The 17,258-nt window shown below is 48.8% G+C and overlaps 1 protein-coding gene across 6 annotated transcripts in view; it reads right to left on the reverse strand.

Moving 5' to 3' along the window:
* Positions 1-366: 366 nt before the first annotated feature.
* The window catches only part of TNK2 (tyrosine kinase non receptor 2), a 137,867-nt gene continuing 120,975 nt past the window's right edge, over positions 367-17,258 (reverse strand). For 5 of the 6 annotated variants that reach the window (XM_061637589.1, XM_061637590.1, XM_061637586.1 and 2 more), the window contains 5 exons: positions 14,931-14,975; positions 5,843-7,224; positions 3,293-3,388; positions 2,859-2,986; positions 367-733 (listed from right to left, as the gene is read on the reverse strand). In XM_061637589.1, coding sequence (XP_061493573.1) covers positions 727-733; positions 2,859-2,986; positions 3,293-3,388; positions 5,843-7,224; positions 14,931-14,975 — 1,658 coding nt within the window. In that variant the 3' untranslated portion in view covers positions 367-726. The remainder of the gene's footprint in view (positions 734-2,858; positions 2,987-3,292; positions 3,389-5,842; positions 7,225-14,930; positions 14,976-17,258) is intronic. The other variant, XM_061637588.1, reaches the window with a different exon arrangement.

A 17,258-nucleotide genomic window follows, 5' to 3' on the forward strand; every position in this document is an offset into this window, starting at 1 on the left:
ATTGTTTTAGAAAGTGCAAATTTGATGGATTTGGCTTGAAATGCGAACTGAATCGAATTTCTCACCCATCCTTAGTATGAAGTCAAAACAATGACAGAATTTTATGTTTTGGCATATTGGCACAGCTAATGGGTGTGAAAGGGCACTGCCTGGAAAATCACTGAAGTAGCAAGGGTTCATTTGCTCATTTCCCCCTCCCAGATAGTAATCCATGGTCTACGTGTGATTATGTATTATGGGGGTCCACCCACACGACCAGTTTCTAGGAACCCCCAGCACCCAGGACCTTGGCCAAATATCCTCCATCACCCAGCGCCCGTGTCTGCCCATGCACCTCCAGACAGGAATTGGCATCTGACAATGCGCTTCTTTCTTTCCAAAATAGAATAGAATATTTATATATTAATGTAACACTTCTCTTTACAAAATAAACCCAACAGCAAGCAATGGGACCGATGGCTGGAAGCGAGGAAAAAATACAAGCAAACACGTTGGTGGGAGGAGGGGCAGCCTGGTCGTCGGCACAGGGGAAACACGTGCAGGTTTGGTCCAGTGGATCAGAGCAGCCCCAGCCCGAGCCTTGCGTGTTTTTGCTCTGTCATTCTCTGCCCTGGAGCTGATTCTTGGTCCATACACCTGGAAGGAAGAAGCGGCTCCTCAGGAGGGCACCAACCATGGGTCACCCACAGCGGGTCAACTGCTTCTTTTCCAAAGGGCGACTGCTGGTCATCGCCTGCAAAGGCAAAGAGTGAGATGTGTGAAAATGCAGTAAATGTAAACTGGGCCCCTGAGGACATAGGCAGTCACCTAAGCCTTTCCAAAACACAAAACTGTATACTGGGAGGGAGGGAGGGAAAACTAAAAATAGCCGTCTATTTTTATTCTTTTTCTGCCTGAAAACATTTGGATTGCAAATTGTTGTTTTATGACTTTATATTTTCAACTGGATTTTATTGTTTTATTGGTGAGCTCCAGTGAGGTGTTTCTGCCTCCATCGCTATTGACTTTCAAGAGGAATTTGAAAACACTCCTGTTTATTTGGGCATTTGATGGTTGAAGGGGACTGTGCCTGGAAACCTGAGGATCACTGATGAAGAAGATTTTTAACTGTGTTTTAGAATGTTTTTAGTATGATTTTTTTTTCTTGTTAAATTGTTTTGTTTATGTTTGCTGCCCTGGGCTTCTTTGGAAGGAAGGATATTATTATTATTATTGTTATTATTAGTAGTAGTAGTAGCAGCAGCAGCAGCTGTCTGCAGCCCATCCATTCCTCTTGGGTCCCACTTCTGGCCACCCTCCTTCCTACCAAAGCTACATTTCTCCTGAATCAGACCGGGGTCCCCTCCTCCACCTCACACGTCTCTCCTCTCCTAACCGGTCGCGGCTTTCCAAAGTCTCAGGCACAGAGAGCTTTTGATCTTGGGGTGGAAAACCGTGTGCCTATGTGCGTGATCAGCAGTCCATGCTGTGCTTTCAGTAATGACAGGCGAAGGGTCTGGCAGGCTACAGGCCCATAGTCCGGTATCCTGTTTTCCGCAAGCAGGCCTTGAGAGTTATGCCCTGCTGTATAGAGGGAACTGAGTTGGATCTTGCTGCAACAGTCACATCTAGTTGCATCCAAAAGGTATCCTTCATGGGTTCCATCACATTCAGCATCTCTAGAAATGGTTGATGCTTCCCCAGAGATAATCAATATTTGTCATGACATGATCTCATGCAGGACAGAAGGAGCCCCTTTGTTGCACACCAAACCTCAAGAATAGGGAATCATAGAATAGTAGAGTTGGAAGGGGCCTATAAGGCCATCAAGTCCAACCCCCCGCACAATGCAGGAATCCAAATCAAAGCATTCCCAACAGATGGCTGTCCAGCTGCCTCTTGAATGCCTCCAGTGTTGGAGAGCCCACCACCTCTCTAGGTAATTGGCTCCATTGTCGAATGGCTCTAACAGTTAGGAAGTTTTTCCTGATGTCCAGTTGAAATCTGGCTTCCTGTAACTTGAGCCCATCATTCTGTGTCCTGCACTCTGGGACGATCGAGAAGAGATCCCGGCCCTCCTCTGTGTGGCAACCTTTCCAGAACTTGAAGACTGCTCTCGTCATATCTCCCCTCAGTCTTCTATTCTCCAGGCTAAACATGCCCAGTTCTTTCAGTCTCTCCTAATAGGGCTTTGTTTCCAGGTCCCTGATCATCCTCATTGCCCTCCTCTGAACCTGTTCATTTGTCTGCATCCTTCTTGAAGTGCGGAGACCAGAACTGGACGCAGTACTCAAGATGAGGCCTAACCAGTGCTGAATAGAGGGGAACTAATACTTCACACACTTTGGAAATTATACGTCTGTTAATGCAGCCTAATATAGCATTTGCCTTGAGGGAAGGTGGAACCTCAGGGCCAGGGGCCAAATGTGGCCCTCCAGGCCTCTCTGTCTGGCCCCCAGGACTCTCTCCAGGCCACACCTCTCACTGGCCCTGTTGTGCACCCTCCCGGAAGGCCTTTGCCTGGCTAGAATTTATTTATTATTAGAATGTATCACTGAGCTTTGAAAACATTTCTTGTTTGTCTGGATGGGGGACAGAGAGGGGTGCGCGAGTGTGTGTAGAAATAAGCCTACTGTACAAAGGTAAAAATTAACATTTGTCGCTCTGGCCACTTTTCCTTCTGACCCCACCCACCATTTGCTCATGGCCCCCGGAAGGCTGCCTAGAAGGGAATGCGGCCCTGAGGCTGAAAAAGGTCCCCCGCCTCTGCTCTTGGTCGTCTGCTGAGGTGCCCTGGATCCCCCCCCCGATCCAAGGAGCAGGACACTGCCTAGATGGCGGGTTGCAACATGACACCCCAATTCGTGGTCTCCTCTTACTTGAGCCGAAAGGTGCTGTAGGGATCCAGCAAGTGAGAGCTGGCTTGCTCCAGGTTCCAGTCGAACATCTCCAGAACCTTGTGACACTCCGGCCGCGTCTTCAGGCCCAGGCAGAAGAGCTGCTCCACCTGTGGGGAATGACGTGGCAGAGGGGTGAGCTGGGCAGGGAAAGGCTCTGAGCAGCAGACATGCAGCCTGGGCTCCTACCAGCAGAGGCGGCTCCGGAGCTCCACATCCTTGTGTGAAGGAGGGCCCACTGCCCACAGGGAACAGGGGGTCGTGGTGTGCGCGCATAAACGCTGCATGTATCTCACTTCGCAGAAGAGGACCTTCAGATGCCACTGGGGATTAAATCTGGGACTTTCTGCATGCGTGGCAGATGCTCTGCCACGGAGCCACGGCACTTTCCCAAAGCAACTCCTCTCTGCTTTTACCTTCAGGTACTGAATGGCTTTCTGCACGTTCCAGCTGTGGTTCTGCAGCGCTGCTTGGCACTCCTCCGTGGTGACACCATGCACCATCTCCTGGACCTGCAGCAGAAATCCCAATTGTAGAGAGAGCCCATTTCACTGTTGTTTTTAATCCAACACTTCTCTGTGTTTACCATTCAGATCACCTTCCGGTGAAATAAAACCACATACAAATCCAGCTTAAAACCACCACCCATTTTTAGAGACAGAAATTGGGCCTGTTTTCAGGCCCAATTCAAAGGGTTATTTTTGACCTTCACAGACCATCACATCTTGGGCACAGTGGCAAAGCATGTAGAAGGTCCCTGGTTCAATCCTGGGAAGCATCTCCACACAGGGCTAGGAAAGACCCCTTCTGAAACCCTGGTGAGGAGTTGCCAGTCAGTGTCGACAGTACTGAGGTAGATGGATCAATGGTCTAACACAGTATGTCAGTTTCCTATGTTTCTATCTGAAGGACCACCTCTTCATTTCTCCACATGTCCCTGCCTGCTGAGGTATAGTGGGTGGATGGCTAACACGAGAAAGGGCCTTCTTCATAGTGGCCCCTCATCTATGGAGCACCTGCCTGGCACTATGCAAAAATCCTTGTGGTCTCCTGGGCTGTTAGAATTGCTTTTTTCCCCCTAAAACAAAAACAAAACACTTTTGACCTCCCTGTTTCTGGTGTTGTCAGCGTCCTGGTGTTTTAAAATTGTATTTTGTTACTGTGGTGTTTTTCATAGTCTTTTACAATATTGTAATTGCTTAATCCTGCTTTTTCCTAGTGTACGTTGTTGGGTTTTGTGATTTTTATCCTGTTTTCTTGTACAGTTTCTGGAGTGTGGGTTATTAGATGTGAAAGAAAGAAGGAAAGAAAGAAAGAAAGAAAGAAAGAAAGAAAGAAAGAAAGAAAGAAAGAAAGAAAGAAAGAAAGAAATTAGATTAGACAGACAGACAGACAGACAAACAAAGGGAAGCCAGCAGTGGGCCCCTTCCCTACAAGTTCCCAAAGGACAGAAAAGCCCTCGGAAAGAGGAACAGATGGAAACCGAATGGGGAAAAAGTTCCTGACGGGAGCTTGCCTTAGCAACGGGTGGAACATGCACCCAACAAAGGCACCGTGGCAGGATCCCAAAACAGCAGGTGACATTTGAGCTGAAGAGCGTAAGAAGAGCTCTGCAGCAGCAGGTAGATCAGGCCACAGGGGGCCCATCTCGTCCAGCATCCTGTTCTCTCAGTGGCCCACTAGATGCCCCTTATGGGAAGCCCACAATCAGCTCCTAGGAGCAAGTGTTGACCAGAGCCATAGTGTGTATCTAAACGCATGCTCCCAAAAATAAGGGCCAGTGGAGAGATTTAAGTCAAGTTTGAACATATGAAGCTGCTCCATCTAGCGCAGTTAAAAAGGTCCTGTGGGGGCCTCAGATCCTTCACATCATCCAGTCTTTTAAAAAATAACCAAACTGAGAACTGTACTTGGGATCTTCTGTTTGTAATGCATATGAACCCTCCACAACCCCTTCCTTTATTGAAAGGGAAGACTGTGCCTACGACGTGATTCGAGAGCTGGCCATTTGGCATTCTCGGGGACATCGAAGGAAGCCATAAACACAGCTCTGTGCACAGCACACGACTGCGGCACACAGTAAACGATACAAACTAAAACAGGCACATTATGCTTAATGAGCAGCTTTGCACCTGGCGTTGCTCAGGAATCCTAAGAAACCAAAAAGCACCCAAGAATAGCAGTGGTGTCGCCTGGAAAGGATTCCAAGGGCCGGATGGAGCAGGGTTCCCAGACGGTGGTCCACGGACCACCAGTGGTTTGCGAGCATCATTCAGGTGGTCCGTGGCATGCCTACGTTAAGTATTCCTATTTATTTTTTACTGTATTTTTATTCGTTCTTTTATTTCTTACATTGTATTTTACTGCATTACAATGTGTATTCTATGGAATACAAATTGTAACACAATAGGCAAAACATTCGTTCATTCATTTATTAGATTTATATCCTGCCCTTCCTCACCGTAGGAGCCCAGGGTGGCAAACAAAAGCACTAAAAACACTTTAAAGCATCATAAAAACAGACTTTAAACATCGAGCGTCAAGCAGGGGGCTGGACTTGATGGCCTTATAGGCCCCTTCCAACTCTACTATTTTATGACTCTATGGTAAAAGAAGGAATAATAAAATATACCATTGAAGATCATACTGCTCATTGCAATTACTACACAATAGGCAGAGAAACCATAAAGTTGTCTGCCAAGACCATCAGCAATTTTCAAGTGGTCTGTGGGAGAAAAAGTTTGGGAACCATTGGCACAGAGAATCCTAGAGGGCCCTATATGGCCCACAGGCCTCAGGTTCCCCACCTCTGTTGTTTCACATATAGCCTTGGCACAGAATTTGGGTTTTTTCCCCCTTTTTGCTATAAGACATGTTTTCAATTGAGAAGGTGGGTTTCCACGTGTGCCCACCAACCCAAGGGTACTCTCACTGTCAGCCCACAGCAGCCTGAGAGAGTTACTTACCAGTCGTAACTTCTCTGAGGCCCTGGGGCCATCTGAGCCATCATAGATGATCTTCTGCAGGCTGCAGGAAGCCTTGACCGCAATGTTACTGTTGTTGGAAGAGAAGTTGGCTTTGCAGTCTGGCTGCTGTTGCATCATTGGCCGCACCGTAGCGGTGGTGACCACCCTGGCCGGAGGTGGAGCGTCCTCAGGGTTCTTGGCCTCCTTGAAGAACTTTTCGTACTTGTCCAGGTAGGGCGGGCGCTCCGGGAGCAGGTAGTAGTGGGTGTTGCTGACCTTCCGCCCATCTTTGACAATGGGTAGGATGCACGGCCCCTTTGTGCTCTCTTTCCCTTGAGCTTGGATGACCTTCGGGTTGGCGTACTTGGGGTCCAAAGCAAAGCTTTGGGTCGTGGGCATGGGATGCTTCCCAGGAGACGTGGACAGGAATGCCCCTACGGACAATGGAGAACACAGAGTGGCCCTCGGTTGTGGGGATCCGCCCTGCAGAGCCATAGGGCTAGGAGTTCTGGAGCCAGGTTGGGACAAAGGTTCTCGTGGGGGGATCTGGGGGGGGCGGTCTTCCTCGCCCACAGAAGATGGCGAAAACTCCCCAGACCAGCGCCCGTGCTCATTCCTACGGAGCGGTCGGGGCAGGATGGGCACGCGAGGGGGGATTTGGGGCTTGTCCTCCCCCGGGCTGGGTGTGGAGGCAACCGAGGTGGCTGCCAAGGGTACGTTGAGGCGCTTCATGCACTCCTCCTGCAGCTCTTGGAAGATCTCGGTGGTCTGGGCAGGGCATGGTTGCTTGGCCTCCCTGGGTGGCAGGAAGAGGTTGTCCTCTAGTGGGAAAGCTGAGCAGTCTCCCTCAGATACGCAGCTGCTGCTGGTCTCCCCTTTCTCCCAGTTCTTGCAGCTGCCTCGCCGCCCCACCGGCCCTTCCGCACTGTTGATGGAGCACACCTCAAAGTCGTCCTCGTCTTGGGCTACGTCGTCGTACGCAGGAGGTTGAGGAAGGGGCCGGGCGTCCCAGTCCACGATGGGCGTAGGGTGCAGGGGCCTGGGCAGGGCCTGGGTGGGGCTCTGAGGGGGTGTCTTGTCCAATATGGAAAATGCCTCCATGGCTAGCTTGGCCAGTGATGGGGCACAGAGCTCCCCTACAGGCGATGGGGTGGTGGGAGCGGACTCGTCTCCAAAGTCTATCAGTGTCACCTCGTTACCAGGCAGGGCACCTCCCTTGGTAAGGAGCACCACAAGCCTCTCTCCCAACTTGGTGCCTGAGACACGGGCCGATGGCTTGGCGGTGCGCAGGCCTCTTGTTGGGCCTGGCCTCTTCAGGCACAGGTGCTTGAGCCCTAAGGAGAGGGGGCTGTCCTCTTCACTCACGGGGTCGTAGGCAGGCTCTGGAAAGCAAAGGGAATTGGGTGAGGTCCTGGGTGCAGATGATGCCCCAACGCTCACGGGCAATAGAGCCCCATACTTCTGACATCACAACTTCCTTCTCAAGAAGGACAATCTCCACCCTGAACCCTCAAAGCTGGATTATGGGGCAACAAATGAGTCTGATACTTTTAAGGGGGAAACAAGAACCCACTGTTGATTCATGTATCTGCTGGAAACCTCTAGTTCAGCCTTCACCAACCTGGTACCATCCAGATGTTCTAGGCTACAGTTGTGCTGGCTGGGACTGATGGGAGTTGTAGTCCAAAACATCTGGAGGGACCAGGTTGGTGAAGGTTTCTCTCTCTCTCTCTCTCTGCTTTGCTGATGGCCCCATGGCTACTTCTGCCCACCCTCATTTCCCGCCTTCCATTTGTCTGGTCTTGACTTATCCCCAACGTCTGCAAAGAACATGACAGAGCTTTGGCATTCCTAATGGATGTTGGGAGTAGGGAATGTGGAAGAAAACAAGGCTTCCTGTTGTTTTTAGATCAGATCCGTCAGAGGCACCTTTATGAGCAAAGTTCAAACGGCTGTTTGGAGAGAATGTCAGCCTATCATGGAAACACCGTGAGTGCCCACAGTTCTCTCCACCTTAAATTTCACAGCATACTTTCATACAGTTCCTCAAAGCACACGTAACCCAAATTTCAGGATGTCACCATGTTAGTATGTCATCCTGACATGTGCTTACTGTCCTTTGCATCGAACAGAGAAAAACATGAATTAGGGGAAACGTTTATCAATAGTTTAACGTTTTAAGTCAAATACACACGCAGCTTGCAAATGTTTTCTTAATATGTTTGCTCTTCTCATGTTTGTTCTACTTGCGTTACAGCATCAGCATTATTCTCGGAACATCTTTTTTGGCATTCCCCTCATTAAACCGAAACATTTTAGCCGTCATTCTTCGCGCTCACAGATCTGAACCAAAGTTAAGGCCTAGCTCCTTTTAGGTCCATGTTCCTCCCTTTGGAGCTAATAGCTCCACCTCGCTTTAAATTTGCATATTCATTACTTCATAAATTTCTCATTTGTCCCATTCTTCTCCTTTCTTGATTTCTGCATACGTATTATGTATCTCTCTCTTCTGTTCCAGGCTAAAGCCGTTTTGCACAGTTGTAATTGATGTATTAATACAACATCTGCCACAAGCAATGAGAAACTGGACACTAACGTATAGGACAATCAAAACATTTGAGGGCAGGGGTTTTTTTATTGAAAACATTCAGAGCAGGGGTCGCAATCCTTTTGGGGCCCTTAGGCACTTTTGCAAAATGGAGAAGCTGTTGTGGGCACCCCACACACACCCACACCCACACCCACACCCACTCTCTCTCTCTCTCTCTCTCTCTGTCTGTGTGTACGCATGCGTGACCAGTTTTAGAGGATGTTGCTGGTCAGTGGCGGAGAATCACCTCTGGTCATTAAGGCTGACTTTTCTGCACTTGCTCTCTTTACCTCCATTCTAAACAACTATTTATAGAATCAGAGAGTTGGATGGACCTATTCTAACTTCTTAAGGCCATGCAGGATGGTTCATCACTTGACCCACATCCGTCAGCCACTGCAATCCAAACCATAATATTTCACAAGGAGAGAGAGAGAGATAACACTCCTTTAAAAGTTCTTTTTATTGTGCATTTGGGATGATTTGTGCTCATGGTGTTACTGGGGTGGTTGCATGTGCTTCGGGGCAGGCATGCTGCTTTGTTTCCAAACTGTGCATGTCCTGTCGCTTCCTGCTGAAGCCCTTTAATTTCTCATACCACACATTTATTTTATTTATTTATTTAATGTATATCCCACCCTTCCTTTGAGGGTGGAGGGGATGTTACACTTTTATTGCACTGTAACACCCAAGTGCCCCCCCATGGCAAGAATGTGTTAACATTGGAGAAGCCTCGCAGAACAACTAATAAAGTGGAATGATGTGTGGGTCCAATATAAATCCATCACAAATGCACCATTACGGAATCAATGGCAGAATTCACCTGCAAACAAACCAACAACACCCAGTCTGAAGGGGCCCAGTGAGAAACAGAAGGGGAAAGAGAGAGGAGGCCCATTACACAGAAACATCAGTCTGAGCAAATGTGTTTGTTGTTAGGTGCCTTCAAGTCAACTACAACTTATGGCGATCTTATGAATCAGTGACCTCCAAGAGCATCTATTATGATCCACCCTGTTCAGATCTTGTAAGCTCAGGTCTGTGGCTTCCTTTATGGAATCAATCCATCTCTTGTTTGGCCTTCCCCTTTTTCTACTCCCTTCTGTTTTTCCCAGCATTATGGTCTTTTCTAGTGAATCATGTCTTCTCATTATGTGTCCAAAGTAGGATAACCTCAGTTTCATCATTTTAGCTTCTAGTGACAGTTCTGGTTTAATTTGTTCTAACACCCAATTATTTGTCTTTTTCGCAGTCCATGGTATGCGCAAAGCTCTCCTCCAACACCACATTTCAAATGAGTTGATTTTTCTCTTATCCACTTTTTTCACTGTCCAACTTTCACATCCATACACAGAGATCGGAAATACCATGGTCTGAATGATCCTGACTTTAGTGTTCTGTGATACATCTTTGCATTTGATCTGAACAAATAGCTCAAGGCAATTATCTAGCAGCTTTGAAGCCGAAAGGACCGAACCCCTCGCCTCATCTGAGTTGCCACTTCCACCGTCTGTGCACCAAACACAAAGGCTTCTCCCTACCTTTGCATCCCCACCCCACCCAGCCAAGCACTCTCCCACTCGCTGTAGCTCCCCACGTGGCCCTGGTTCTTGCCTCCACCAGACATGCTGCAAGGACACAGATCAGCTCCATGTGATCCACACGCCAACCAGGAAATCCCCTCACCCATAATAAACTCAAAAAGGGTGCGTGTGTTATTGAGCGAGTTGTACAGTGTGCAGGTCTGAGAGTGGCCTCCGCACCAACAACTGGGCATGGACACACAAAGCCGTCTTGCACTAAGCCCAACGGCTGGCTCTCTTGCTTCCTGGTCCATAGGAAGTTGCCTTATACTGAGTCAGGCCACTAGGTCCAACAAACTCAGTATTGTCTACACTGACTGGCAGTGGCTCTCCAAGCTTCCAGGCACTGGACATTCCTGGCCCTACCTGGAGATGCTAGGGGTTGAACCTGGGACCTTCTGCATGGAAAGCAGATACTCTACTGCTAAGCTGTGGTCCTTCCCACTGATGGGGGGCAGCTGTCCATAGTCTCTCTTGGCCCCCAGCCCTGTTGCCCAAGATTTTTTTAACAGGAAATGTTGGAAATTGAACCTGAGGCCTCCTGCATGCAGAACGAGTGTCCTACCACTCAGTTATGGTGCTGACAAAAACTGGGTCATTCCCAGGATGGGGCGGTATTAGGGACGCAACATCTCTCCTTGCAAAGGCAGGAACCTTACCGCTCAGGTCTGCACGGAGAAGGTGGTTGCCACGCAGGTCTCTGAGAATACCATGCAGGAGAGGCCACTTTACGGCAAAGCAATGTTTTATGTGTGTGTGTGTGTGTGTGTGTTTAAAGCAAAGAAAGGTAAATACCAAGAAGTACTTTTAAATGGGCAAGTAATTGTTCAAGACTAATAATGGCTGGGGCTGATGGGAGTTGTAGTCCAAACCATCTGGAAGGCACGAGGTTGTCAAAGGCAGCTCTAAAGAGCTGCTGCCAGTCAGAGTAGACTGCACTCAGTTAGATGGCCAAAGAGTCTGACTCAGTGTAAGGCAGTTCCATGTGCTCATTCAACTCAGGGTTGTGTGCTCAGGTTTTCCCACTCTTCCCAAGAGTCAGGTTTTGGACAGTGCGGTGGCCTCCAAGTGTTTCGGACTGCAGCTCCCACTTCCCCCAGCCAGCATGGCCAATGGTCGGGGATGATGGAAGTTGTATTCCAACAACATCTGCAGGGCACCATGCTGGCTATCCCTGCCAGAATGCTTAGGCACCTTGTCCTCGCCAACAGCAGACAGTGAAGTGGGGCTGGGTTGGGGAAATCTGATGGGAAAGTATGCCTAATTATTTTGTGGAAGAGGAGAACCTCACTACCCTATATTGGCCGTAACATCCAGTCCCACCTTATGAAATGAAATGGACTGCCTTCAAGGCGATTCTGACTTATGGCGACCCTATGAAAAGGGTTTTCATGGTAAGCGGTATTCAGAGGGGGTTTCCCATTGCCTCTCTATGAGGCTGAGAGGCAGTGACTGGCCCAAGGTCACCCAGTGAGCTTCGTGGCTGTGTGGGGATTCGAACCCTGGTCTCCCAGGTCGTAGTCCAACATTCTAACCACTATACCACACTGGCTGTCAGTTTCACCCTTTGCATGATCAGTTATCTTAACGCCAGTGCACTGAATGTGTCCACCAGAGGGCAGCAGAGATCCAGAAATAAGAATTTCCCATCATAACGAGGGCCCCGTGCCTCAAAGGGACTAGTTCCTCATTAATGGGGTTCAAACACTCAGCTGTACTTGTGGAAGGCTAGTGGGTGGGGTTCCCTTTAAGGGGTGTTACTGCAGAAGATGAATGAAATCAAGGATGAAAAAGTATGATGCAGATGTATAATGTTTATATGAAGTTAAAACTAGGAGGGGACCCGCAGGCTTAAGGGTGCGTGCATGGCCACATTGACACCAGACATTTAAAGCATTACCATGCAACTTTAAACAGTCATGGCTTCCTGCAAAGAATCCTGGGGACTGTGGTTTGGGAAGGTGCTGAGAGTTGTTAGGAGACTCCCTTTTCTGCTCACAGAGCTACAGTTCTGAGTTCCCTGGGAAGAGCGATTGATTGTTAAGCCACTCTGGGAACTATAGCTCTGTGAGGGGAACAGGGCTATCCTAATCAGCACCCTTTTGACACTACAATTCCCAGAATTCGTTTGGGGAACCCATGACTGTTTAAAATGGAATGCATGGTGCAAATGTGGTCTACGTGCGTGGGGGAGGGGCAGTGGCTAAATGTTAGGGGGAGCCCCCCAACTATAACAAGACAGCATTGGATTAAAACAGGAGTAACTAATACCCAGTTTGGGGGCCTAATTTTTCTGCCACCCCTCCCCTCAGCTGCATGGATTAACTGGGAGTTCTGTGCGTGCGGAGTGTGGGGTGGCTACACCCATTGTTGGCATCCCCCAGAGGGTTGCCCAATCAGCCCCCAGGCCAAAAACAGGTTAACAGCTTCAAACTAAAGGCTGCTTCAGAAGTTCTTTGTCCTTGGTGTGGAGGAGGGGCTGTAAGTAGGTGAAGGGGAGACAAATTTGATTCAGTTAGCATCTAAAAGCAAACTTGCCTAGTTCACATTTTCTGAAACACGAGGCAAGCCAAATCACTGCCATATTTTGAAATTCACGCTTCTCTGAATTTTGCAACCCAGTTGTCCAAGCCAAGTAATACCGTGCCTTGCAAAAGCGATCGGATCCCTGACCAGCGCTCTCATATTAGGGAATTACAAATGGTGCATTGTAATTTCATTCTGTATGGTATTTTATTTTGAAACACTGAAACTCAAAATCAATTATTGTAAGGTGACATTGGTTTTATGTTGGGAAATGTTTGTAAGAAACATACAAAACTGAGACATGTTGCTTCCATACGTTTTCAACCCCCACACATTAATATTTGGTAGAGCCGCCTTTCACTGCAATATCAGCTGTAAGTCTTTTGGCGTAGGTGCGTACCAGCTTTGCACACAGTGTTGGAGGGATTCTGGCCCATTTTTCTTGGCAGATTCCCTCCAGGTCGTTCAGGTTGGTTGGACGTCGCTTGTGGACTGCAATTTTCAAAGAGCGCCACAGATTCTCAATGGGATTGAGATCAGGACTTTGACTGGGCTACTACTGTAGGACATTCACCTTTTTGTCCTTGAGCCACTCCGATGTTGCTTTGGCCTTGTGCTTGGGATCATTGTCCTGCTGAAAAGGGAATTTCCTCCCAAACTTCAGTTTTTTGGTGGACTGAAGCAGGTTCTCTTGCAGTAATTCCCTGTATCCATTCTTCCTTCAATTTAAACAAGATGCTCAGTCCCTGCTGATGAGGAGCAGCCCCACAGCATGATGCTGCCACCACCATACTTCACTGTAGGGATGGTGTGTCTTGAGGCATGGGCAGTGTTAGGTTTGCGCCACACATAGCGCTTTGAGTTGTGGCCAAAAAGCTCTATCTTGGTCTCATCTGACCACAAAACCTTTTCCCACATGGCAGCTGGGGCACTCTCATGCTTTCTGGCAAACTCCAGACGTGCTTTCAGGTGGTACTTTTTGAGCAATGGCTTCTTTCTTGCCACCCTCCCATACAGGCCAGTGTTGTGCAGAGCTCTTGATGTGGCTCAGTGGTGCATCGTTACTCCACTCCCAGCCACTGAACTCTGTAGTCCCTTCAAAGTGATTGTTGGCCTCTCTGTGGCTTCTCTCACTAGTCTCCTTGTTTGAGCCCTGAGTTTTGAGGGACGGCCTTTTCTTGGCAGTGCCTGGGTGGTGTGATGCAGCTTCCACTTCCTGATTATTGATCCAACTGTGCTCACTGGGATATCCAAACACTTGGATATTATTTTGTACCCTTTTCCTAATCTATGCATTTGTATTGCATTATCTTTCACTTCTGTGGAATGCTCTTTGGTCTTCATTTTCCTTCAGATCCACAGCCTGACCAATGATCCTTCAACAGTGGGGGTTTTTAACCTGACAGTGTGAGAGCAACTTCAATGGTTCACAGGTGGAGGCCAATGGGAAGGCAACTGTGTCCTCAATAGGGCTAAACTGGGAGCTTCCACAGCACAGGGGTTGAATACTTACGCAAGCAACATATTTCAGTTTTTTATGCTTCTTACAAACATTTCCCAACCTATGTCACTTTACAATAATTGATTTTGAGTTTCAGTGTTTCAAAATAAATTATCATACAGAACGAAATTGCAGTGTACCATTTGTAATTCAGTAATATGAGAGCATTGGTCAGGGGTTTTGCAAGGCACTGTATATACACAAACATGCATATACTAGGACAAAGTTTGCATAACAAATACATGCATGAGTGAAAACAACAGACAAACCTGCATTGTGTTAGGGGAAAACTGCTTTGAAAAAATGTGTGCATGAGGTAAAATTCCATACAAAGATGAAGAAATTTGCATTAAAGTGCTGATGATTTTTCTTGAGCATTTTTTAAAAAAGAAATTTGCCAAGGGGGGTGGGTGGAACTGTGAAGAAATGAGCTTAAGGTTGGAAAACGGCGAAACTAAAATGCACAGGGAGTCTGCCCCTCAACACCAGTTGCTGGGAACCGCAGGAGGGGAGGAGTTGCTCATGCGCTCAGGTCCTGCTTGTGGGCTTCCCATTGGGGCCCCTGGCCGGCCCCTGTGAGAACAGGGTGCTGGACAAGATGGGCCCCCTTTGGCCTGACCCAGCGGGCTGTTCATGCGCTCTCAGGTTCATACAGATTCAGCCATCCCTAGCTGTAAGCATTTATGTTCCACAGTTTGCGCACTGGCCCATGCAGCCCCTGGTAGCTCTGTGTATGGGGCTGGGCAGGCATTGCTGGGTGCAGGGCAGGGAGCTCACAGCACACACACGCACATGCACACACGCAGGTACCTGTGGAGAGAGAAGCTAAGAGAGAGCACAGAGAGCAGGCGCCGGGGGCGGGGCGGCCCGGAAAGTGCCCCCACTTACTCTTTAGAAGGACTGAGGGCTGAGGCGGCCGTGGAGGCGGCTCCCCTGCAGGAGAGAGAGAGAGAGAGAGAGAGAGAGAGAGCCCACAGGAGAGAGAGCAGAGCATTAGTGAGCATTACACGTGGGGCAGAGGGACAGTGCAAGAGGCAGCAGGCAACCAGCAAAAAGGCAAGGCTACACCATCCTTTCCAACCTGATGCCCTCCAGATGTCTGGGACCACAACTCCCACCAGCTGTGTTGGCTAGGGGCCGATGGCAGTTGTAGGCCTAAACACCTGGAGGGCACCAGGTTGAGGAAGGATGGTCTAGCCCGAGGTGTGTCCTCATTCTCAAGCATCTGCTGGACATGCGGGGAGCCCACATGAAATCCCCGCCCTCCTCAAGGTTCTAACGCAGGGGTGGCCAACCTGTGCCCTCCAGACTGTTGCCTGACCACCGGCCATGCTGGCTGTGCGGCTGTTGGGAACTGTAGTCCAACCACATCTGGAAGGCGCCACGCTGACTACCTGTGTTCTAATACAGACAGCTGCAGCGTTGAAAACACCCACATTTCACACTCTTGCTCCTGCCAGGCGGGGCTCCTCGGACCTATCTGTGATGTCGATGTGTGGGCGTGTGCACATAGGGGCCCTCAGATGCCCTCGTTGAGCATGGCCAACCCCTGCAAGCCACATCAGCCCACGTGCGGTTCGCACTGGCCTTCCTCTGCGTGTGTGTGAGGCAGGTCCAGAAAAGCTCCCCAGGTACAGCAATTTACAGGGGAGGCTGGAACACAAAACCTCCATGCCGCATCAGACCTTTTCATGAATAAAGTCATTGAGGGCAAGGCTATCTGTGGCTAGTAACCCTGACGGCTATATTCTTCTCCCACTGTCAGAGGCAGCATGCTTCCAGATATCAGTTGTTGGGAACCGCAGGAGAGGAGAGTGCTGCTCCTGCGTAAGGCCCTATTTCAGGGCTTTCCACTGGGGCATCTGGTTGGCCACTGTGAGAACATGATACCCCAGACTAGACGGGGGGCCCTTTGGCCTGATCCAGCCACTGCAGGCCTCTCCTTATGTTCAAATGTCTTGCTACTATCCTACAGAAAAGGCAGGGTCCCTCGGTGCCAGTCTGTCCATAGGGACTGGAGCCTTAACTAGGCAGGAGCGTACGAGCCCCGTGACTGGTGGGATGAACGTGATGGTGACTGCAGAGCTTGGGAGAAGGTTTCTGAACATGCAGCAGGTTGGTAGAAGAATGGTGAAAATGCCCAAACATGTGGGAGGCTGGGTGTTGCTGCTTGGGGTCTTTTTATTTTTTGCAAAAATGTTTGTGTCTCTCAAAAGGGCAACTTCTGGCAAAAAATCAGACCTCTCAAAATAGGGCCAGACCAGTTTATTGTGGCAGGAGCTTTCACAGCCTTAAGACAGGAGCGGAGAAGTTGAGGGACTCCAGATGTTACTGGGCTTAGGCTCCCCTCAGCCCCACGAGCACGGCCAATGGCAACACCTGGAAGGCCAGTTTAAATCATTGGTTGCCTGGAGTGGACTGAACAGGTGGCAGGTGTGTGCGTTACACGGGATTGTCCGGGAATTCCAAACTTTGAGTATGTCCTCTCACGAAAGGTTGGCGAGGGAAGAATGGAATGCAAAAAGCCACTGTGCTGCCGAAAGGTCCAAATTGTGTGTGAAATGGTTACATCAAGGGAGAGACGTCGGAAATGTGCCCTTTCCTTTGTAACCAACATCCATTTTTTTTTTTGGGGGGGGGGAACCAATGTGGACATGAATGCACAGAACTGATTTTTCAAAAATTTCAGTATCAGCAGAATCCCTCATTTCATGGAGGAACCACTTTGCAGTGCCAAATGTACGGGGTTAAGTCATAGAATGATAGAATAGTGGAGTTGGAAGGGGCCTATAAGGCCATCAAGTCCAACCCCCTGCTAAATGCAGGAATCCAAATCAAAGCATTCCCGACAGATGGCTGTCCAGCAGCCTCTTGAAGGCCTGCAGAGTCAGAGAGCCCACCACCTCCCTAGGTCATTGGTTCCCTTGTCGTATGGCTCGAACAGTTAGGAAGCTTTTCCTGATGTTGTCTGTCCACTTTGAGCACCTGATGATGTAGGTCAGCCTTTCCCAAGCTGTCGCTCTCCAGATGTTTTGGACTATTATTATTATTTGATTTATATCCCGTCCTTCCTCCCAACAAGAGCCCAGGGTGGCAAACAAAAGCACTAAAAACATTAAAACATCATAAAAACAAACTTTAAAACACATTAAAACAAAACATCTTCAAAAACTTTGCTTAAAAAAGGCTTTCAAAACATCTAAGATTAAAAACATT

Source organism: Rhineura floridana, chromosome 7, assembly GCF_030035675.1.
Source record: "Rhineura floridana isolate rRhiFlo1 chromosome 7, rRhiFlo1.hap2, whole genome shotgun sequence".
Lineage (NCBI taxonomy): Eukaryota > Metazoa > Chordata > Lepidosauria > Squamata > Rhineuridae > Rhineura > Rhineura floridana.